Source organism: Rhodotorula toruloides, assembly GCF_000320785.1.
Source record: "Rhodotorula toruloides NP11 unplaced genomic scaffold Scaffold24, whole genome shotgun sequence".
Taxonomy (NCBI): Eukaryota; Fungi; Basidiomycota; class Microbotryomycetes; order Sporidiobolales; family Sporidiobolaceae; genus Rhodotorula; species Rhodotorula toruloides.
The window spans coordinates 221,746-242,358 of record NW_015622984.1 but is presented as its reverse complement, the minus strand read 5'-3'; the positions used below and the strand labels follow the sequence as shown (position 1 = coordinate 242,358).

At 63.1% G+C, this 20,613-nt stretch overlaps 6 protein-coding genes across 6 annotated transcripts; 2 read left to right on the top strand and 4 right to left on the bottom strand.

Moving 5' to 3' along the window:
* Positions 1-310: 310 nt before the first annotated feature.
* On the bottom strand, positions 311-3,033 carry RHTO_03981 (RanBP1 domain containing protein; the record flags this gene model as incomplete). The annotated part of the gene is made up of 5 exons (XM_016417649.1): positions 311-487; positions 554-2,641; positions 2,700-2,778; positions 2,839-2,891; positions 2,965-3,033. The coding sequence occupies 5 exons, from the start codon at positions 3,031-3,033 to the stop codon at positions 311-313; spliced, it is 2,466 nt and encodes an 821-aa protein (XP_016271056.1).
* Positions 3,034-3,333: 300 nt separating this feature from the next.
* On the bottom strand, positions 3,334-7,237 carry RHTO_03980 (uncharacterized protein; the record flags this gene model as incomplete). The annotated part of the gene is made up of 12 exons (XM_016417648.1): positions 3,334-3,719; positions 3,779-4,169; positions 4,227-4,288; positions 4,341-4,383; positions 4,437-4,550; positions 4,608-4,736; positions 4,793-4,918; positions 4,975-5,148; positions 5,205-5,832; positions 5,899-6,194; positions 6,249-6,990; positions 7,044-7,237. 12 exons carry the CDS (start codon positions 7,235-7,237, stop codon positions 3,334-3,336), a joined length of 3,285 nt encoding a protein of 1,094 aa, XP_016271055.1.
* Positions 7,238-8,160: 923 nt separating this feature from the next.
* On the bottom strand, positions 8,161-11,946 carry RHTO_03979 (transcriptional repressor NF-X1; the record flags this gene model as incomplete). The annotated part of the gene is made up of 5 exons (XM_016417647.1): positions 8,161-8,334; positions 8,400-8,759; positions 8,822-9,878; positions 9,933-10,005; positions 10,065-11,946. The coding sequence occupies 5 exons, from the start codon at positions 11,944-11,946 to the stop codon at positions 8,161-8,163; spliced, it is 3,546 nt and encodes a 1,181-aa protein (XP_016271054.1).
* Positions 11,947-12,543: 597 nt separating this feature from the next.
* Positions 12,544-13,403, bottom strand: RHTO_03978 (HD domain containing protein; the record flags this gene model as incomplete). The annotated part of the gene is made up of 3 exons (XM_016417646.1): positions 12,544-12,797; positions 12,856-12,896; positions 12,985-13,403. 3 exons carry the CDS (start codon positions 13,401-13,403, stop codon positions 12,544-12,546), a joined length of 714 nt encoding a protein of 237 aa, XP_016271053.1.
* Positions 13,404-13,750: 347 nt separating this feature from the next.
* RHTO_03977 (Rho GTPase-activating protein) lies at positions 13,751-16,752 on the top strand (the record flags this gene model as incomplete). Its single annotated transcript, XM_016417645.1, has 3 exons — positions 13,751-15,107; positions 15,165-15,608; positions 15,671-16,752. 3 exons carry the CDS (start codon positions 13,751-13,753, stop codon positions 16,750-16,752), a joined length of 2,883 nt encoding a protein of 960 aa, XP_016271052.1.
* Positions 16,753-17,349: 597 nt separating this feature from the next.
* Positions 17,350-20,588, top strand: RHTO_03976 (pleckstrin-like domain-containing protein; the record flags this gene model as incomplete). The annotated part of the gene is made up of 5 exons (XM_016417644.1): positions 17,350-18,194; positions 18,248-19,172; positions 19,229-19,512; positions 19,568-20,192; positions 20,247-20,588. 5 exons carry the CDS (start codon positions 17,350-17,352, stop codon positions 20,586-20,588), a joined length of 3,021 nt encoding a protein of 1,006 aa, XP_016271051.1.
* Positions 20,589-20,613: the final 25 nt, after the last annotated feature.

Genomic DNA, 20,613 nt, shown 5'->3' with positions numbered 1-20,613 from the left:
GTCCACGCCCCCCGTGGTGGTGACGTTCCGCTGCGTTCGCTCCAAATTGGCTCGCCTGCCCTTGTCCGTGAAGCTTGAATGGCTTGCGCAGCACCATGCTTCTTCTGCACGAACCGGTCGCTCGAAGACTGACGCCGTCGCTGGGGGACTTGGCATCGTTGACCGCCGATACCGCTTGCTCGCGGACACTCCACCTCTCCTCCCTTGGGAACGTCTCTCTCGAGCGCAAGACTAGCTGTACACGTGAGTAAAACGAACGAATGCGCAATGCAGCAAATCATAAGCAATTACCACCCTCTCTCCTCGCGCCTCAAGCCGCCGGGAGCTTCTTCTTGGCCTCCTCGACCGCGTCCACAAACTCCTCGACCATCGCGACGTCCTTGAACCTCAGCCTGTACGTGACGGGCTTGGCGTCGGGTCCGAAACCGAGGAAGGTGACGAACACTTTCTCCTTCTTGAGCGAGAGAGAGGGGTAGAGGGAGAAGTTCTGCGACGACATTGTGAGCGTCAGCACACTTCACGGTTTGCGTAGAGTGAGAGCGAGCGGACGCACGATCAGGACCGCCCCATTCGTCTCATTCCTCGCCAACAACCTCACCTTCCCTCCCTCCTTCCTTTCCTTAACCGCCACATTCGCAATCCCCAACTCGCTGGACTGGCCTCCCTCAATCCTCCAAACCTTCCCCCTCACACTATGCAACACGTCTTCCCCTTCTTCGCCTTCGCCTGGAGCGGTGAAGGGGTTTGCGCCGGGCGTCTGCGCGCGCGAGTCGGTTTCCCCTGCGGTGGAGGGGGCGGAGGAGACGGCGGGTGGGGCGGAAGAGGCGGTGAATGAGAAGGGGGTGGAAGAGGCGGCGGCTGGAGCGGAGGTCGAATCGGTCGAAGTCGAGACGGGCGGCGCAGTAGCGAAGGAGAAGCCGGTAGTCGTCTTCGCAGCCTGGCCCTTGTTGTCCGACGCAGGAGCTCCCGAGCCAAACGCGAAGCCCGTTGAGCCAGTCGAGCCGCCCGAGCCAATGTTTGAGCCGAACGCGAAACCCGTGTTGCGGCCTGCAGTGAACGGCGCAGGCTGGTCCTTGTCCTTCGTCTGGAGGGCGGCGCCGAAGCCGAACGAGGGAGGGGAGGAAGAGCCGAACGAGGTGGCGATGGGAGGAGACGAGGCCGGCTTGGCGGAGAACAGGGAGGTAGAGGCGGGAGTCGAGAAAGGCGTTGGACCGCCGAAAGTCAAGGCGGGCTTCGAAGGTGTCTCGGTCGAGCTCGAAGACGTCGCCGCGCTACCGAAGGAGAAGGCAGTCGACGCGGGAGCAGTCGAGGTGGACGTGGCGGAACCGAACGAGAACGGCGACCCGGACGAGCCAAACGAGAACGCCGGCTTAGGTGGCTCCTTCTTCTCCTCCTGCTCCTTCACAGACTCCTGCTTCTCTCCCTCATCCTTCTTCGCCTCACCCTCCTTCTCGCCCTTTGCGATTTTCCCAAACTGCGCTCCAAACGAGAACCCACCCTTAGGCTTCTGCGCCTCTTCTCCCCCCGTCGCACCCTTCTCAGGCGTCGTAGGCGGACTGACGCTCTCGCCGAACCGGAGCGGGCTGGGCTTCGAAGGCGGGTTGGTCAGTTTGGCGGGGGCGAGTTTTGGGGCCGAAGGGGGCTTGAGCTCGTCACGACTCGACGACTTGGCTGGCGCCGATGACGAGGGTGCCGAAGTCGAAGGTGCAGACGAGGAAGAGCTGGCCGCAGGGAACGTGAAGGAGCTCTTCTCGACCTTGGGCGCCGAGTCAGGCTTGAAAACGAATCCGCCCGCGGGAGGAGCCGAGTTCGACGAGCTACTCGACGTCGACTTGACAGCGCTCCCAGCGAAAGCAAAGACTGCAGGCGGGGCAGGCGGCGCGATCTTGTTCTCGGCAGGTTCTTCCGACAAGTCGGCGATGGGAACAGGCTTGGGAGGGTTCTTGAAGATGTCGGGGATGTCGTCCGCTGCGACCGTCGCCTTTTGAGGAGCTGAGGACGAGGTGGAAGCGGGTGCGGCGTCGGGTGCACCGCTGGTGTCGGTGAGGTCGGCGATGGGAACAGGTTTCGGCGGGTTGCGGAAGATCTCGGGGATCTCGAACGCTGGCGCAGGAGCGGGAGCTGCAGCAGCCGACGAGCTCGCCGGAGCCTCGACCGCCATCTTGTCCTCCTTCGCTATGCCATGCTCCTTGTCCACCCGCGCCCGGTGCTCCTCGTACTTCTGCTCCAGCTTGTCGAACGTGCCTTCAGCCGACAAGTCGATGAACGGATCCTTGTCGATTCGCGACGAGAGCGCTTCCAGCAGCGAGACGTTGAGAGCCCGCAGCGAGGTGTAATACTTGAGCTTGTCGGACTGCGCGGGTGCGGGTGCGGGTGCGGGTGCGGCGGGCTTCGCCTGAGCGCCGAAGGTGAAGCTGGACGTGGCTGGTGCGCCGAAGGAAGGGGTCGAAGACGAAGAAGCGGGTGCGGAGAAGGTGGAGGTGGTCGAACCGAAGGAGAACGAGGGAGCTGCACCGTTCGATGCGGGCTGCGCGGCGCTCGAGCCGAAAGCGAAGGGATTGGGTGCCCCCGGGGTGGAGGATGAGGCGCTCAAGGCAGCGAAAGGGTTGGGCGAGGCGACGCCGCCGAAAGGTGAAGGCTTCTGCAGGAGGAGAGCAGTGTCAGCGGCGCAGCAGACTCGAATCGCTCGCGCCACTCACAGGCACGTCTCCTGTGGGTGCAGCGGCGGGCGCGGCACCGGGAGCACCTCCGCCTCGTCGCTTGGGCAGCCCTCGGATCCTGATGAGGCGGCGAGGGTCAGCGGGCGCACACGGTGAGCCAGAGTGGCCGGCTACGCACTTGCGCCCCGACAAAGCCTGGTCTGACGCTTTCCTGAAGTCGCCCGAGCCGCCCTGCACGCGTGAAGCTGGCGTGAGCAACTCGAGGTTGAGGCAAGGAGGAGATGGAGTGAGAGAGCGCGCGCACCTCTTCCTGGCGCTCGTCGTCGTCCACGTTGTCCTGTGTGAGCTGCTTCTCTGCTCCTCGCTTGGCCATGGCTGCACGCGGTCGATGGCGAGCGGTGTGTGAGGACAACTCGCGACTTCGCCTCTCCCGCTCAGGTTGATGCGGTCGACCTCGCTCGATGGGGGTTTCTTGCACTGCTGAGCTCTTTGAGCAGAGCTTCAGAATGCCCACATGCTCCGGCGCCATCGGCTGAGGCGTGCCAGACGTCGAGCAGGGCGTCGTCCTCACACTCATTCGCGACACTCGCTCGCAGAGTCACCTTGGGATGCACGCTTGCGCTGAGTAGTGTGCGATGTACGAGGATGGCCATCGCAGCAGATGGGCCTTCTTCTACCTCCGCAAACCCCTTCCTCGCCCTCTTCCCTGCTTCTTCGCCCGCTCCTCCTCCTCTCTCGCCCGCTTCTGCGCGTCCAGCAACTCCCACACAGCGACAGCCTTCTTCGCCGCCTCTTCGCTGCTGAGGCCAGACTTTGCGCCCGCCTTCTCCTGCTTCGCTCCGGGCCGGCTGAGCGTCTCGAGCGCCTTCTCGACGCGCTCATCCTGCCTGACGACCGGTGTCGGTTGCTTCGTCTTGTCGACCGGTGCAGGAGAGGTACGAGATGGTGCTGGTTCGTTTGCTTTCGTGGTTGCGGCGATCTCCCGCGCGGCCTTTGCTGCTTCGGGACCTGCTTGCCAGCGGTGCATGTGGTGCGCAGGCTGAAGCGCCGCATCGACGCCTGTCATGTACTTCGTCAGCTCTATGCGCAACGAATGCCTCATGTGCGACGGTACGCACCGAAGACTGGCCGTGTTCCGTTCGTCGCGCCGGCTTTTCCGCCCTGCTCGACCGCTTTTTTGGTCGCGGCGCGCCCCGAGACTGCCTGCGTTGGCGCCCTCGCTGGCAGCTGAGGCGGCGTCAGCTCTTTGGGAATGAGGCGCGGTGCCATACGAACGTCCGAAGGGAGGAGATGCATCTCCTTCTTCGGCGGCATGTTCAAGGCAGACGCGCTGGACGAAACCGACGTCGTGTCTGTCGACCCGCTGTAGATTGAAAGCGGATGGGGCGGATGGCGCGGAAAGTGAGAAGGCGGAGGAGGGATATCGAGCTTGCGAGAGGTGAGGTCGTAGAGTTGGCCGATGAGGGAGGAGAGAGTTTCGCTGCGGTACTCCGAGTCGTGCTGTAAGAGCTGCATGAGGAAGAGCTCGTCAACAGCGGAAGCGAGTATAGCGGCTGAGCCACGCACGTTGAGAATCTTGCCGAGCGAGCGGCGAAGCCGTTCTTGCTGGTCGTGCGAAGAGGCGATGTCTGCATTGACAGCGTGAGCAGAGCCCGCGCCTCAATCGATGACAGTACGCACAGGACTGCTGCTGCTGGAAGAGGTACTCGACGTCGAGGAAGAGCTGCGAGACGAAGTGGTCAAGGCAAGGTTGGTCGGGGGGACGGCGGTACGTACCTCCTGAAGACGACGCCTTCGCTCAGATGTCGAGGAGCCCCTCCTTGCTTCTTGAACCTTGCCCTCATGCGTGGGCGTCTCCTTGAAGGTCGAGGTCGTTGCCTCGTGCAAGACCTGGTGAACGGCGCAAATTAGTACGGCTCAAATGTGCTCAGAGTGAGCTGCGTGTACAGGCGAGTTTTCCGGGACATCGTATACATCTTGGGACGATCGTCGAGCATGCGAGAAGGGGCTGCGTCTCGGAGACGAGCGAGGAATCGGTAGCGGTTGAGGCTGCATCTGGGTCGTCGGCGACAGGATCTGTCGAGCGAGCGGTCAATTCTATCGAACTAAGAAGAAGAGAAAACGAAACTCACGTTCTCCGACGTATTGGCGGAGAACCGGCTGATAGCGCTAGGCTTGCGAGCAAGTGAGCGCGTAGGTCTGCGCTGCGAGGGCGAATCTGCGCTGCTTGTAACTGAACTGCGGTCGTTCGTCGGTAGCTGTGAGCAAGTGGACCGTCAGCTATCATCGACTGAAAGCGACGAGAAGTTCGCACCTCCTTCGTCTCTCTCCGCAACGACTCGAGTTCTCTCTCGATCGTGGTCATCAAGTCAAGCTCTTTCTGGAAGGCCCTCGCCGTACTGCCAGACGCGCTTGAAGACCCGTCGCGCAGCATGGCGTAAGCGTACTTGCGGAGCTGGACGTCGTTTAGATGGAGAAGCCATTCGACCTGATGGAGAAGCTCGCTCAGCACGGCTTTGGAGGGCACTCATAGACCGAACGCACCTTGTCGAGCACCTTCTGCTCCGACCTGCTGGGTTTCCGACCTTCTCGTTCCAATCGCTCCCTGATCCGCTCCTCCAGTCCGCGCAACTCCTCCCGCGAGAGCTGCAACTTCGACTCCTGCCTCACCGCCCGCGCAGATAGCGCATCGCTCTGCTGCTGCAACTTTCCGAGAATGAACCCGAGAGCGTCGACGTCGGATTGTTGCAGCGCGCTTGGCGGGCGAGACGGCGGAGGGGACTCTTCCGGCGGTGGCCTGGCGGGCCAACCCGTCTTGCCCGCTGCGACTAGACGAGCGGCCTGCGCAGTCCGTCGCAGCTCGTCGTCAATCGCTCCCCAGTCGTCAGAACCGGCATTGGCCGGGAGTTCTTCGATGTAGGCGTTCATGGGTACGGCCTGGTGGAAGTCGCGCATCCAGGCAGGGCTCTCGACGCTTTTGGACGCCGTGCCGGGGAACGTCGGAAGAGCGGCGGTCGGCTCTCGCGACAGCGGGTGAAGCGTTGTCCGACTTGACGAGCGGGAAGAGGCACGACCCCCTCGTAGCGACAATCGAGTTGGCGTAGTCGAGACGAGCGAGGCGACGTCTTCAGCGATACTTGGCGGTCGGTGGTAGGCGCCGGTGCGCGCGTTGCTGCCGAGCGGAGCGTCAGTTTGCAGAGCTGCGGAGCAGGTACAGAGCGAAAGAGTTCAGACGCACTCGATCTTGAGCGACCAGAATGCGGCGTCAAGAGCCTGCGTGCCCGCGAGATGGAGGTACTCGCCACTGGCGAAGTCGATTCGAAAGGGCTCGAAAGTCGGCTGGTTGAAGTCGGACAAGCGGACGACACGGACGACGTCGGCGAGAGGAAGATTCACCTCATTCTGCTCGCCTTGCAGACCTCCGAGGTGTAGAGTGACTGGCGTAAGCAGGACATAGACCGGCGTCCATTGCTCCGGGAAGCGCAGGAGGCCGTCGGTAAAAGGCCGGTGCGTTGGCGGCAGGAGTAGCCAGCCCTGCAGAGACTTCAAGTCAATTTCGCGTAGGAGAGACAATAAGAGCCTACGCACTTCTGCTAGCACCGGTTCGGGTTTAGGAGGCGGACTGGCGGAGGAAGCGGAAGACTGGTGTGAGCGCGACGACGAACGCGGCTGTCCTTCTGTCGGACTGACTGCCTTCGCGACATGCTCGACTGGCGAGAGAGAATGTGAAGGAGGATCGGGAGGCGGAGGCGGTTGATTTCGGCGTTCCTCCTCGCGACGCGCTCGCTCCCAGTCGAGCAAAGCCTGCCGTTCGCGCCTCTCTCGCCTCGCCCGTCTCTCCCACGGGTCTGCGGGTTCGTCGTCTGTCATCGTTTCCTCACTGAGCGATGGTTGCGAGAGCGGCTGGACGTGAGCCGTGTTTGGCGGAGGAGCCGGTGGCACTGGTGAGTCGATTACTGGCGGGGCGGGTGTCGCCACGAGAACTGGAGCCGCTTCGTTGAGCAACGTGCGCTCGCCCAAACGAGATGGAACGCGATGTGCGTTCTGCTGCGGGAGCGGCGGGAGAGTCCAGGGGGAGTAGGGAACCTGGTCCAGCTCGCCAGCGTATTCGACGCCGTGGAAGTGCGTGGGAGAATCGCGTCGTCGGATGAAAGGCTGGGAGGGCAGATGACTGGCGGGTTCGAGAGACGGAGTGTGCGAGAAAGACGGCTGGACGTAGGGATCTTCGTAGAGGTCGCCCGCTTCGGTTGCTGGCTGGGCGATCGAGCCTAGCGGCGGACGGGTGAAATCGTAGAGGCGGGTTGCGTCGTGTGTGACGTCGTGAAGAGGGCTGCGGAACAATGCGTCAGGTGGGTCGGCAAAGGCGAGGCAGATCGAACGAACAGGTCGTCTGGGAGATACACGTGTGATACGCCGTCGACCTCCGCAGCCGGGAAAGAATGCTGGAGAACCTCGGAAGCTGACGTCGGGAATGGCTGCAGGGGCGGTGAAGGCAATTTCGGCGGTTGAGGCGAAGGAGGCGGTTGCTGGAGATCCTCGCGAGCTGCTTGAACCGGGGAAGGCGCTGGCTGAGCCATCCGTGCCGCCCGTTGCGCCTTTAAGCGATCCATAAGACCTCGATTCGCGAGAGGAGGTGCTGTCGATGGCATAGCTGGAGGGACGGCGACGGTCGGATTCGGGCTGTTTCGAGGCGGCTCGCGTATGTCGGATACAGGAGCAGGAGCAGGAGCAGGGTGGCCTGGCTGAGGATGGCTAGAGCGAGCTGGTTGGTTGCGCGGGATTTGCGAGAAAGTCGAGCGGAACGAGGTGGTTGAAGGGAAGGAAGGGCTGTAGATCCCGCCGCTCGGCGACTGGAGGCGGATGTCCGGTGTAGCGGTGGCTCTTCCTGCGCTGCTGTACTCGCCGTAGAGACCCTCTTCAGCCGTCCTGAAGCTGGCGTTCGACGATTCCTCCTCCTCGCGGTCCGCCTGTGCATGCGCTGGTCCTTCGATGGGTATTGCTGGAGAAACAAAGCGTCGGAATAGCCCGCCTGCGCCAGCCCACATCGCCTGCCCGGCCTACCGTCGGATGAAGCGAGATCAAGTTACCGAGGATTGACGCGTTGACGGGTGTGGAGGGGAAGAGGAGGACGTGAAGGATGGCAGAATCAGCACACGAATCAAGCAGCCTTCTTCGAGCTCAGTGGACTCTGCGAGCCGTGCAAGTCGAGTTGAGCGACTTCGGTCGTGTTGAGCGATCAGGATGGGCCCGGGAGGTCAAAGCGAGCTGAGTGGTCCGCGGGACAGCCAGGAGCGTTGGGAAAACACAGAGTGGTATGCGAGACGGTCCAGCATTTTAGGAACGGTGAGCGGGGCAAGCGGAGTGAGGAGGCGAAGGGAGAAAGGCGACTGCGCGCAGACTTTGCTAACAAGTTGACGGTATCGACGCGAAAATGCGAATGCCGCGTTGCCCAGAGATGCAGTGCTACCATGCGAGTCCACGATGCGAGAGAATGCCGTCCCTACTCGACGTCCGCGTCCCATTCGTCCGGCACGTCCTCATCCTTCTGGGCGACTGGTGGCGGCGGCGGCAAGCTCGGCGTGGGTATGCGAGACGGCGCAGACGATGTGGGTGCCGAAAGGGAAGGGAGCGCTCGCTCTTCCTCACCACGGGGAGCGAAGACGGCGCGAGGAGGCTGCGACGAGAGACACGCGGTATGAGCGAGACTGTGCAAATATCACGGAGAGGAGCGGTTCGCACCTTGGCATGGCCATTGCCGATCACACTGCCCCATGCGTTCGCAACGGGCTGCGGTGCACGAGGCGGACTATTGCCAGCGCTGAGCGAGGCGAACGAGTTGCCCGTCTTTAGCGGCATCCTCCATGCATTCGCCGAGCCGGTCGACGAACCCTTCGTGCTCATTGGCGCGGATGACGAGCCGAGAACGGGCGTCCAGGAGCCACGAGCGATGCGCCCATCGTCGCCGACGTGAACGGCCTCGGCGGAAACGCAGAATCCGGTGTCGGCGATAACGGTGCGGAGAGCGGAGGCGACGGAGGCGAGCTTCGTGTCGAGGTCGATCACAGGTGCGTCGAAGGAGACCAGGACGTCTTCGTCAGTCTGCGAGGCATGGGATGTCAGCTCGCCCTAAGATGGAATAGGACGAAAGCCGGACTTGCCACCCAGGTCAGGGTAAAGTTCAGTCCGCGCATGTGCGGGCGAAGGATGTCGGACAACATCTCTTCGTCGTAGCCAAGGACGCCCTCGAGGTAGATCGCGTTCTCCTTGCGCTTCTCCGGCAGCGCCCTCCGGAGGCTGCCGAGGCTGAGGGTCGCGCTCGCCGGCTTCTTCGTCGCTGCGAGGGCTTCGGCGAGAGTTGGCGAAGGGATGCCGGAAGTCGAGGTGCGATGCGCGACGACCGAGCGACGCGGCTCCTCATCGAGCGATTCCGAGCGCAAGTCGTAGTGGTCGGTGAGCTCGTGGATGAACACGCGCTGAGGTCGCTTCATGACGGGGAAGTGCAAGCTCGGCTTGTCGCTTTTGACGAACTCGACGAGCTGCGTCTCGATCTGCTGCGCCGACGCCTGGTTCGCCGCGAAGAAACTGAGCAACTCGGGCGAGTACTCCACCTCCTTCGTCTTGATCTCGCGCTTCTCGACGCCGAGTGCCTCGGCGAGCTGAGCATTGCGCTTGGCGATTGCGCAAGCGTCGGTACACTTGAGGAGACGGCCTTCATTTCCTTCGGGCTTGTCGTCGCACGCTCCGCAGCGAGCGTTTTGGGTGATGTGTCCGCAGGCGCAGTGCACGGGGATGAGCTTCGGGCAGGGCGTATCGGCGGGGCAGGCGGAGGGGAAGTGGCAGGGAAGGGGACAAGGGTGACCGCAATGCTTCCTCGGCTTGAGGCACACCTGGTCGTCGACCGCCTCGCACTCGCCGGGCGGATGGCACGACTTGCGGCAGCGATGACCGCCGCAGCGAAGAAGCTTGCCGCAGACCATGCCGCAGCTAACCTTCTTCTCGTCGGTCGCGCATCGGACGTTTGGGATTTCGCGCTTGCCGCATGCGCACCGCTTGACCGTCAGGTAGGGGCAGGGAGGGCACTGCGGGTCCTCGTGGCAGGCGTGCGGGAGGCGAGGGTGGCCGCACTCGGAGGGACGGATGCAAGGGTGTCGGCAGTCAATGACGAAGTTGCAGGGGATGGGTGGGAGGACGACGGTCGAGCCGCAGTTGCAGACGAGTCTGTGTTGCAAACAAGTCAGCGTAGCCCAGACGAGACGAAGAGGGAGAACGCACTCGTCGAAATCGGCTCGCAAGCAAGGCGGGCAGGCGCCACGGTGGTCCTTGAGCTCGCAATTGTGAATGCCGCCTGCGCACGTCAACCGGGTCAGCCACGACTCATCGAACCGAGAGAGGCGCCGCACGTACAGTTCAGCTTCCTCCCGCATACCCGGTCGCAGAGATGCAGACCGAGCGGATCCTGCGCCTCCTGCTCCGCAAGACTCTCCTGCAATGTTACAGCCCTCTTCTTCCCCTTGCCCTTGCCCGCCATTAAGGCCTCCTGGTACGCAAGCGGACAACACGTCCTCCCGCACTGATGCCGCCCACACCATTTCTGCGCCTTGCAGACTCGCGCGCAGAGAAACTCGTCGGTCGTGACGACTTCGCCCGAGTCGGGGTCGACGCGTGTGGCGAGGTAGGGCTCGCCGCAGAGTCGGGTCGTCTTCGTCGAGCCGCAGCGGCAGACGAGCGGGACGGTCTCGCGGCAGGGAGGGCAGGGTCCGTCGTGGCAGGTTTGGCGGCAGGCGTGGCCGCAGTCGAGAGTTTTCGAGCAAGTTTTGGCGCAGGTCGGGATGCGGTCGGTACAGGAGGAGCGAGGGGAAGGAAGGAGAGTCGAGAGGGAGGTCTGGCCGCATGGGCAGGTAGTGACGACGTCGGGCGAGAAAGGGCAGTGAGGCGGAGTCGTCGAGGTGTGAGGGTGGCAAGTCTCCTCGCAGCGATGCTTGCCGCAGTCGAAGAGGGCGTTGCAGCGCGACGAGCAGGCAAACTCGCCCGTCCAGACCTCCTGCGCCGGATCGCCAGGCATCCTGCACCCGTCAATCCGCTCGTCCGGCCTCGTCGCTCCGCACAAGCCCTCCGTCTCGTCCCTCCCGCAGAAACACCTCTTGATCCGCACGGCCTCGCACTCGCCGCACTCGCCCTCGTGACAGCTCTTCTCGCACCGGTGCAAGCCGCAGCTAAGAAGCGCATCGTGCGTCTCTCCGCACGACTTGAGCGCCTCCTTCGCCGCCCGCCGCTCCTCCGTGTCCTTCTTCCCATCATGCAGCGCCGAACACCTCAACCCGAGCGTCCGGCGACCGCAATGGCACTTCTCGTTCAGGACGACAGGACAAGGCGGGCACGGTCCGGGGTGGCACGAAAGCGAGCAAGGGTGTCGACAACCCGCCGGACGCGGTTTCGCACAGGGTTTGCCGCACGAATGAGGGATGGCGGGAGGACGAGAATGGGGATCGACGTATCGGCGACAGAAGCAGAAGTACTTGCTCGGGACGTCGGCTGGCTTGAAGTTGGTGTTGCAGTTCGGGCAGGCCCAGTGTCCTTCGAGCGAGGCTGGATCGGGCGGGTTTCGGGCGTCCGTCTGGCGGGATGCGAGGAGTTGTGCGCGTTCGGCTGAGGCAGAGACGGCTGTCGAGGCCCATTTGGTGATGCACGAGAGATGAAAAGGCATGTGGCATTCTGTGCAGGAGTAGATCCGCGCCGTGCGAGAGATCGTGTCGAAGCAGACGGTGCATTCGGCTTCGCCAGACGAGATCTCGGCTGTCAGTCGCTCGACGAGGGTCTGATTGACGGGTGCCGGGGCGGGAGGAGTCGACGTGCCGGATGCGGGTGTGGAGGAGGAAGAAGGCGGGACGAAAGGTGCGGCCGACGCATGAAGACCTGCCGAGGAGGAAGAGAGGGTCGCATCGAAGCGAGCGCGCCGGCCTTGTCCCGTAGGACGAGGTGCGCCAACTCCTGATGCGTTCTGTCCACCTCTTCGCGACCCGCCTCGACCTCCACGACCTCCCCCTCGTCCACCTCGACCTCCTCCTCGTCTGACTGATGAAGCCCCGCGCTCATCCGCCACAGCCTCGACATGCTCGCCGCCAGCCGCATCCGTTCTTGAGGGTCCCTGCGCACCGTTCTGTCCCCCTCGGCCGCGCCCGCGATGCGAGCGACGAGAGCGAGAGGATCCTCGAGTGGCGGAGGTCGAGGAAGAGGTCTGTTGTGCCGGCGACGGCTGCTGTTGCTGTGTCGCGACCTGAGCAGCCATTCTAGAATCTAGTGGAAGTGACAGAGCCGAGAAAGAGAGCGAAAAGCCTCGGGAAGAGGTGAAGCGACTGAGTCGACTGGTGCATTCGAGAGAACCGCGTCTGCAGTGACCACGGGCTGGAGACGGCTCACGTAAGCAGCCTCGAGGGGAGGGCTTTTCGTCCGTCTTGCTCACCCTCGTTGCCAGGATCGTGTAGAGAAGCTCCACAGGGAGCGCTGGAAGCCGGCTGAGCTGCCAGAAGACGAGGAAAGCGAGGTTTCCTGGCTTCGTTTGCACGCCACGACCGTCTACACCTTATGACGCCTCTATACTTCGCAGCAGAACATGGCGTCGTTCACGTCGAGAAGGCGCGCGAGTCGGTGTTCAAGACTTGAAGGACGCGAGAGGGCTGATGGCGAAGGCGGCGGGTAGGAATGGCGTATGTCGCGCGCTAGTTGCGTCGTATCATTGGCGAGGGGAGGCGAGGGGCGAAGACTGTTGAGGAGAGTATGATCGCGGTCGTACTTGATGCGCTCTTGTCGAGAGCGACTCCGTCGACCCATTTCTCGTCTTTCCATCCCGTAAACCTCCTCCTGTCCTCCCGCCTCTCCTCCGCCCTCACTCATCTCCACACGCCTCCCTCCATTCCCTCTCCACCTCCTCCTTAAACCCCCTCAACACCTCCGTCCTCCTCCGCGCCATCTCCCTCCCCTTCTCCGTCCTCATCCGCTCATGAAGGATCACCAGCTTGTCGTCGAAGTGCGCGAGGGCGCATGTGGAGTAGTCTTCCGCTGCTGAGGGAGAGGGGGGAGAGGGAGGGATGTAGAGCGGGCGGGAGACGAGGGCGGAGTAGGCGGAACAGCGCATAATGCCTGGAGTCGGATAGGGTCAGCTCGCGGGGTTTGAGGGGAAGGCGGCGAGGGGACGCACCGATGGCTCCGATGGCGTCTAGCCGGTCCGCGTCTTGCACGCTGTGTACACCCAAGGAAGGGAGATGGAGAAATGTCAACTCCTCCTCCTTGACAACCTCGCCCACGTCCGCAATAATCCGCGACGCACCAATGCAGCTCGCTACACGTCTCATGCCACTCGGTCTGCCTGCCCTCCTTGATCCGCCTGACCTCCTTCGAATGCGAGACGTTCTCGATAATCCGCTCGACGAGCCTCCTCCTCTCCTCGCTCAACCCTGCGCCGTTCTCCGCCCAGAACCCAGCAAGATGCTCTTGCGCAGATGGTACAGGCGCGTCTCTGGGAAGGTACTTCGCATCGAGGAGGTCGTGGAAGAGCGCGGCGAGTTCGACGACGAGCGAGTCCACTAGGTCGGGGAGGGAGCGTGCGATGGAGAGTGCGAGTCGGCGCACCCGCTCGACGTGGTAGAAGTCGTGCGAGGGATCGTACTTCGCGTGGTGAGCGCGGGCGAGTTGTTCTGCCGCAGCGAGGAGGAGAGGTTCGTCGAGGATGGCGCGGGCGACGGTCATTGGCGGTGAGCAGAGGGTGGTTGTTCAAGCTGTTAGACGGTACGATAGCGTGTCTGCTCCCGCTAGAATGAAGAGCCCCTTCCCCTTCTCGCTTCAATTGAGCGAGAAGATGAAGAAAGGGTTCGCTTCTCGCAAGTTGACCGCGCTTGTGGTGTTGCTGTGGCTGTTTGGGAGACTGCCGACTCGAGTACACACGCTGTACACGCGCTCACTCGCCCGCTAGACCCGCCGCCTCTTCTCCCGCTCCGTCTCCCCACCACCCTCGTCCTCACCGCGTCGATCGCAGCCTCCCACGCTCTCGTCGACGCAGGGCACGTGCAGGGACGCGCAGCTGGACTCGCACAGGGATGCAGACCATCCCGCTGTACCTCGCGTCCGCACCGCGACCCTCGACATCGAGCGACAACCACTCGGAGACGTCTTTCCCTGAACCGCCCTCTCGCCTGTCCGTCAAGCATCCGACGCCCCGAGCTAGCTCGAAGCGACACTCGTTTAGACCGCCTATACCGCCGAAGCCGGCGAGTGTGCGGAGGAGTAGCGAGGAGGAAGCCGGGTCCGATCCGGCGAGCGAGGCGGGACCGCAGGAGAGGAAGGACAGTATCGCGAAATGGATGACGGCGATGACGGAGAGGGAGGACGGGCAGCGGGCGGGAACGCCGGGCTCGAATCGCTCGAGGGAACCGCCGTCGATTCCTCCTCGACCAGTCCTCGTGTCTTCGCCTGCTCCGCCTCAACCTTCAAGCGCAGGGGCAGCTTCGACGAGCATTTACGATGCCGCAACGCCCTCTTCCGGTCCACCGTCGCTTTCGCCGTTCTCCGCCATGTCCTCCAGCCAATTCCCCTCTCCTTCCTCGCCTGAGCCGGCAATGTTCACTGTCTCCCGCCCAACTCCCTCGAATTCTCCCGAACGATCACGCCACCGTCCTCCCCAGCACCCCTCCATCTCTTCCGCCGCGTCCATTACCTCCTCCACCTCGTCGATGAGCCTCAACCCCTCGAGCGCATTGAGCGCGATCGGACGAGGCTTCCAGCAGGCCAAGCTGAAGGACCGCTTCGGCGCGGGAGTCGGCTTCGCACGCGAGTGGGGCGGCAAGGGCAAGGGCAAACTGCAAGAGTCGTGGCGCGGGTTCGGCGGACCCAGATCGCCTGGCGAGTCTTGCTCGCCCTCAACTTCACCGCCTATCTCAGCTTCGTCTTCACCCGTCCCCTCGTTTGGCTCGCTCTCATCGTCCGTATCGACTCCACACCTCGAACACCTCTCCGCTCCTTCGCCCCTCTATCCCTCCCCAAGTCCACCCCCAGGCGGCACCTCGATCAAACTCCCTACCACTCTCTTCGGTATCCGCGTCCCGAACGCTCGCGGACTTGCGTTCGGACGCCCGCTCGCTCCACTCGTCGAATTCACCCGTTCTCCACCTTCACTTTCCTCACTCCCTCGAACTCGCTCAGCAGACGACGAAGTAACCGGCCTCGACGCACGGTACTGGCTCCCTGGCCTCGCATACCGATGCCTCGAATACCTCGAAGAATGGGGAAAGAAGGAAGAAGGCGTGTATCGGATTCCTGGGAGGAGTCTGCATACGCAGCAGCTTAGGGCGGTGTTTGATGCGGGTGTGGGACAGGAAGTGGATCTGAGGGAGATACATCCTGGCGATTTGGATCCGCATGCGGTGGCGAGCGTGTTAAAGAGTTGGTTGAGGGAGAGTGAGTTGCCTCTCCCTCCATGTCGCCGACTTCGCTTGCTGACCGCCACTCGCACAGTTCCCGAACCACTCCTCTCGCACGACCTCGAGCCCGTCGTTGACGCGTTGACGACTTCCGCACTCGGTTACCCCGCTTCGTCTACGAACTTCCTCTCGAACGCCGCCTCCGCCTCATCGACCACTCCTTCCACCCTCCCATCCACCAACGGCGTCGTGAGCGGTACATCCGCCGCAACTGCTGCCTTCTCAGCCGACACCCGCGCGCCCCACTCTTACCTCGAACACCTCAGCACGCTCTTCTCTACCTCCCTCCCGGCGGAGAACTACCACCTCCTTCGAGCGATCGCGTACCACCTCGCGCACCTCTCGGCTCACTCGGAAACGAACAAGATGACGCTTACGAATCTGAGGCTGATCTTGAGCCCGACGCTCAGGCTTAGTCCCGGGTTCTTGCAGGTGTTGGTTGTCGAGAGGGAGATCTTGTTCAGCAAGGCGAACGAGTGTGCGTACCGCAACTGCTCCACATGTTAGCGAGGATGGAAGGAGCTGACGAGCCGCTTGCAGCCGCCCGCTCGCGACAAGCCTCCGCATCCGGCCATCACTCGCCAACTCTCAGCTCATCCGCCTCGTTCCGCACGCGTTCACCCAGTCCGCAGTACCCCGTTCGGCGCTCACCTACTCCCGGCACTTCCTCGCCACTGCTCGAGCCGCCCTCTCCCTCGTTCCCCGCCGCACCATCGAGCGACGGCCACCTATCGCCGATTGTCACGCCCACATTCGCAGCCTTTGATTTCCCCCCTCCCTCACCTTCACAAATCCCGCTCTCATCGCCTACTCAGCCAGCTACGACGCCCAATTCGACTGCCACGCCCATCGCAGCCAAATTCGCCGGCACCTCTCCCCCACTCCGCACGACCAAATCCGCTTCAAACCTCCTCTCTCCCTCGGCACCGACGGCGCAGAAACCTGCGTTCGTACCTTCGCGCGATCGAGCGAACGGAGCTGGTGGAGGAGGGTTCTTCGCTTCACGCGATGCGGTTGTGCCGCCTCGGGAAGGCTCTGCTACGTCCCTCGGTCTCGGGATTGTGGCGACGAAGACGGATGAAGAGGAGTCGAGGGAGAAGAAGCAAGATGGAAGGTTGAGTCTCGGCGAGGAGTTTCGGCAAGCGATCGATTCGTTGGGCAAGCCGCTCACGCCTGAGACGGAGAAGAAGGTTGGAGAGGAGTTTGAGGCGAGATTGGGCGGGGAGAAGGAGCCGGTGGAACGGTTGGTCGACCAGCGAGAGATGAGGTCAAGGCCGGCGCGCCCTTCGCACCGCACGCAGCGTAGCGTCAGCTCGATCCGGTCTTTCGCTTCGTCCCTCGCCTCGTCTATCACCTCGAGCTCGCTCTCAACCCTCGCAAACAACGCGTCCGAGACGGACCTCAAGTCGGCGCAGGTCCAGCAGGCGTCGAGGAGGAAAGGTCCGCCTCCTGCGCTCGGCACGAAGCAGCGCCCGACGACGATGGACCTGACGCTTCCTATGCCGAGCGGGATCGGGATCGGGCTTGGTTTGGCGTCGCCGAGGGAGGGAAAGGAGCGGGACGAGGAGCAGAAGTGGACGTTGTCGAGCTTCGACGAGAAGAAGAAGCTGTTTGGCGGGTAAAGGGCGGTCTTACCCTGTTGTCTAGAGTATCCTGGTCTGCTATAGACGCTTCCGTATATCCTGCTCGTCGCATGTCACCCCTCGACCTTTCTCAACACCTTGTCGTCCTTTCGATACCTCCCTTCCTCCTCTCTTCGCATGCAACGGGGCTCCGTCCTTTAACCATGGTTCGCTGAGTCCTGCTCGTCCAGTGAGGCGTCCGCCAAGCTTGCTCGGTGTGGTCCTCGTCCGTCGTCCCGCAGCTCCTCCTCTTCCTCTTTCCTCTCGCAAACCTTTCCTGATCGCGCTTGCTAAGCGTCTATTGCTCTCCGACTGACTGCCGCCGTCCTGGCGCAGTGGTTTCACAGCGTTCTCCCGCACCCCCGAACTCCGCTCGCCTCATCGCTGAACCCGCACTGACCGCTGCTCTCCTATCGGTCGAGGATGATCGCGCTACGTTCGAGCTCGCCTGCTGGCTCGTACAGACTCCCTGTGGCGCGCTGCCTGGCCAGCAACGCGCACGCTCGCTACTTCTGCGTCTCTCGCCTCTCCGGACAGACCGCTCAACTCGCCCGTTCTCCCCACCAGCGCGACTGAGTCTGGTCACTCAACTTCAGGATGGCGACACCGCCAGAGCGCCCTGCGTCGCCCAGTTCGTCCACCAGGAGCGACCTGATCCGTTCCTTCACTACCTCGTCCGACACTTCTGCCTCTGAGCGGATCGCGGCCGCGAGGGCGGCGCGGGAGCAGCGACGGAGGGAGAGGGAGGATAGCAGCGCGCTGACGGACGCGATGGATGGGGCGGAAGAAGCGGCGGGACAGGCAGAGACGGCGACGACCAGCTCTCTCGTCCCGAAACTAGTCGGCCACTCTGCCTCGGACCGTTCTTTCAGCCCATCGGTTCCCAGTACACCTTCTCGCTCCCGCTCCACCGCGTCGCCGCATGACTCGCCCGCAAAGACCGTTTCGCCTTCGCCTTCGGCACCGACTGAACCGAACCCAACGAGCGCGCCTTCTCCCGCCTCTTCCATCCGCCAACCTTCACCCCCGGTTCCTTCCGTACGCTCACCTTCGCCGAGCAACGTCGCGCTCGCCGGCGGTTTGATGGAGCGGTTGAAGGCTCAGCGAGCGGCCAAGGCGGCGTCTGAGGCGAAAAAGGCGGAGTCGGTTGTGAGCGAGGCGTCTTCGCAGCCGAGCGCCGAGAGCGCGAAACCGACACCTCCGACATCGACGGCCCCTTCGCTTTCAGCCGTTCCAGTCGCGCCGGCAGCTAGTGAACCATCGACGGAGCCGCCAGCTCTTTCGCCGGCGGAGTCATCGCCAGAATCGACCGCGCACGCCGACGTTCCAGTGCCTGCGCAAGATACGCATGCGAGCGACTCTCGCCGTACGCAGACCTCGACTATCTACGGGCGCAACGGCGAAGAGATCGACTTCGATTTTCACCAGCTCTCGGACGTGCCGTAAGTTCACCCTCTTTCTCGCTCGGACTTGGCGCTGATGATCTTCGCAACAGCGAACGTACGGAGCGAGAGTCGCTGTCGACCTGGCGAGACTCGTTCCAGCAGAAGCCCCGCCCTCTCTCGCTTTCCTCGACTATCCCTCGAACCCCTTCCAGTCCCGAACAGCCGCGATCTACCTTCCCCAACCGTTTCTCTTACACGAGTAGCGCTACATCCAGCGCAGAAGATGCAGCAGCATCCTTCCCCCGTCCACCTCGCTCTCGCCAACCCTTGCCTTCGTCCTGGTCCAACTCTTCCCTCGGCTCGGACCCGATCACCCAGCTCAGCCGTCGAAGCATCTCGCCCGACAAACACGTCAGCGCTACCTCCCAACTCCTCGGTCGCAGCGGTTCAGTCGGATCCATCTTTCCCAGCAGTTCGAGCGGGTCGTCCTCCGTCCATCCTCCTTCGTCCCGCTCGGAATCCGACGTCGCGCGACAGTCGAGTCCTACGCGTCGCATTTCGCCAGAGCTTGCTCGAAAGGCGGCCAAGTTCGAAGGCGGAGCCGTTTCCGCCGTCCTCACGCCAACTCCTCGCCCGCCACCCGCGCAGGACGAGCGGATCCCGCATGCACCGAAGGCGGCGGCGTCGGAACGCACAACATCGATCCGCACGACCAGCTCCACGGCGTCATCTTCGCCTGCGAACCCACCGCAGCAGCCTCTCCAGGATGTTGAGGACCCGCTTGCCGAGATCGACAGGCGAAGGACGCTTCGGCGACAGGCTCTCGAGGCTTTCCAGCGGCAGATTGAGCAGTCAGAGCCGTCCTGGACACTAGGCGCTCTGCCTAGCCGTCGAGACGACGAGGTCGCCGAGCTGAGCGAGGCGACGCCTTCGTACCAACTTGAGAAGCCGCTGCCTGTACCAGCAGATCGCGCCTCGACCGTCGACACTCGTCTTGCGAGATCCGTTACGCTCGGCTTGCCCATCCTGCACGAGGTACGTCAAGCGTCCGCCACTTGCTTTCGCTTTCCTGCTGACACCCAGTCTCGCAGGGCTACCTCCTCGTCCCGCCGACTGGCAACCCGCTCGCCGACCCGCAAGACTGGCCTCGCCGGTACTGTGTGCTCACACGCGAGAGTCTCGAGTTCCGCCCGACCGACCAGAACCCTCACGACCGACCCACCGTCTTCATCGCCGAGTGCGCAAGGGTGGACGACGATGCACCCACGCTGCCCAACTTCGTTCGCCCTTTCGCTGTCGTTCTCAAAGACGGGGACAGACTACTTTTCGCTGCCGAGACGCGCGCAGACAGGGTCGGATGGATTCTCGCCTTGCAGTCAGTCCTTCTTCTCTCTCATTTGACAGGGCAAAGTTGATTCTTGTTCCTACAGGCAAGCGATTCGACCCGTCGCCGAGCAATCGCAGCTGCCCGCCCATGTCGTCGCGGATTCGGCTGCGTCTGTCCGCTCGCTCACGCCGCCGGGCTCCTTCTTCTCCGAGACGAGAGGCACCGTTAGATCGTGGAGTCGGCGTAGCCCGCAGAAGGCGGCCGGGGTGCGCGAAATGCCTGTCGCAACGATCTCCTCGGACCGCAGCGACCGCTCTCTTCCACCCTTGCCGCCCGAGAAGCCTTCGACCCCTCTTCCTCCTGTACCTCCACTCCCTGGTCACCGACGCGCCCGTTCCGACTTGTCGAGGTACTCGACGCCGTACGACCAGCCGCCCTTCCGACCCATGCCTACCAGACCATCGTCCTTCCGCTCGGACAAGGAACCTTTGCGCAAAACGCTATCGCCCGCATCTCGCTCCGCGTCTTCGGTTGCTACGGCCGTCGAGCTCGAAGCGCTACAGCGGGATGTACAAGCAGCTCTCGAGCGAGCGCGAGATGGCAAGGTCGGGAAGTCTCGACGGGACCGCTACCGCGAAATGCAGGCGCGGCTGAGGGTCGTGCAGGACAAGTTGGGAGACTCGTCGTCAATCAAGACGGTTCAGGCGGGACAGGCGCTCTGGGACAAGGTGCGTCGACAGTCGCCTGCTCTCGCTATGAGAACGCTGACTTCGTTCCTCCAGCTCGACCGCCTCGTCGCCGCAAACGAGCGCCTTCTCCAGAAGCAGGAAGAGCTCGTGAAGGGCGACGCCGAAGCCCGCGCTCGTCGACTTGAGCAGGAAGAATACGAGCTCAAGGCGCGAGTTGACGCTCACATCCAGGACTTGCTGAGGAACCCGCTTGAGCGCCAGCATCCCCTGCCGCCACTGCCCGACCAATACCCCGAGACCATCATCCACGACAACGCCTCTCTCACGACTCGCGCAGCCATTCATACGACGCCTTCGGAGAAACTCGAATGGGCGCGAACGCTCGAGCAGTTCAAGGCGCGTCCTGATTTCTCTCCCCTGTGGCGCCCGGACTGAGCATTCCTCCATAGAACGAAGCCGA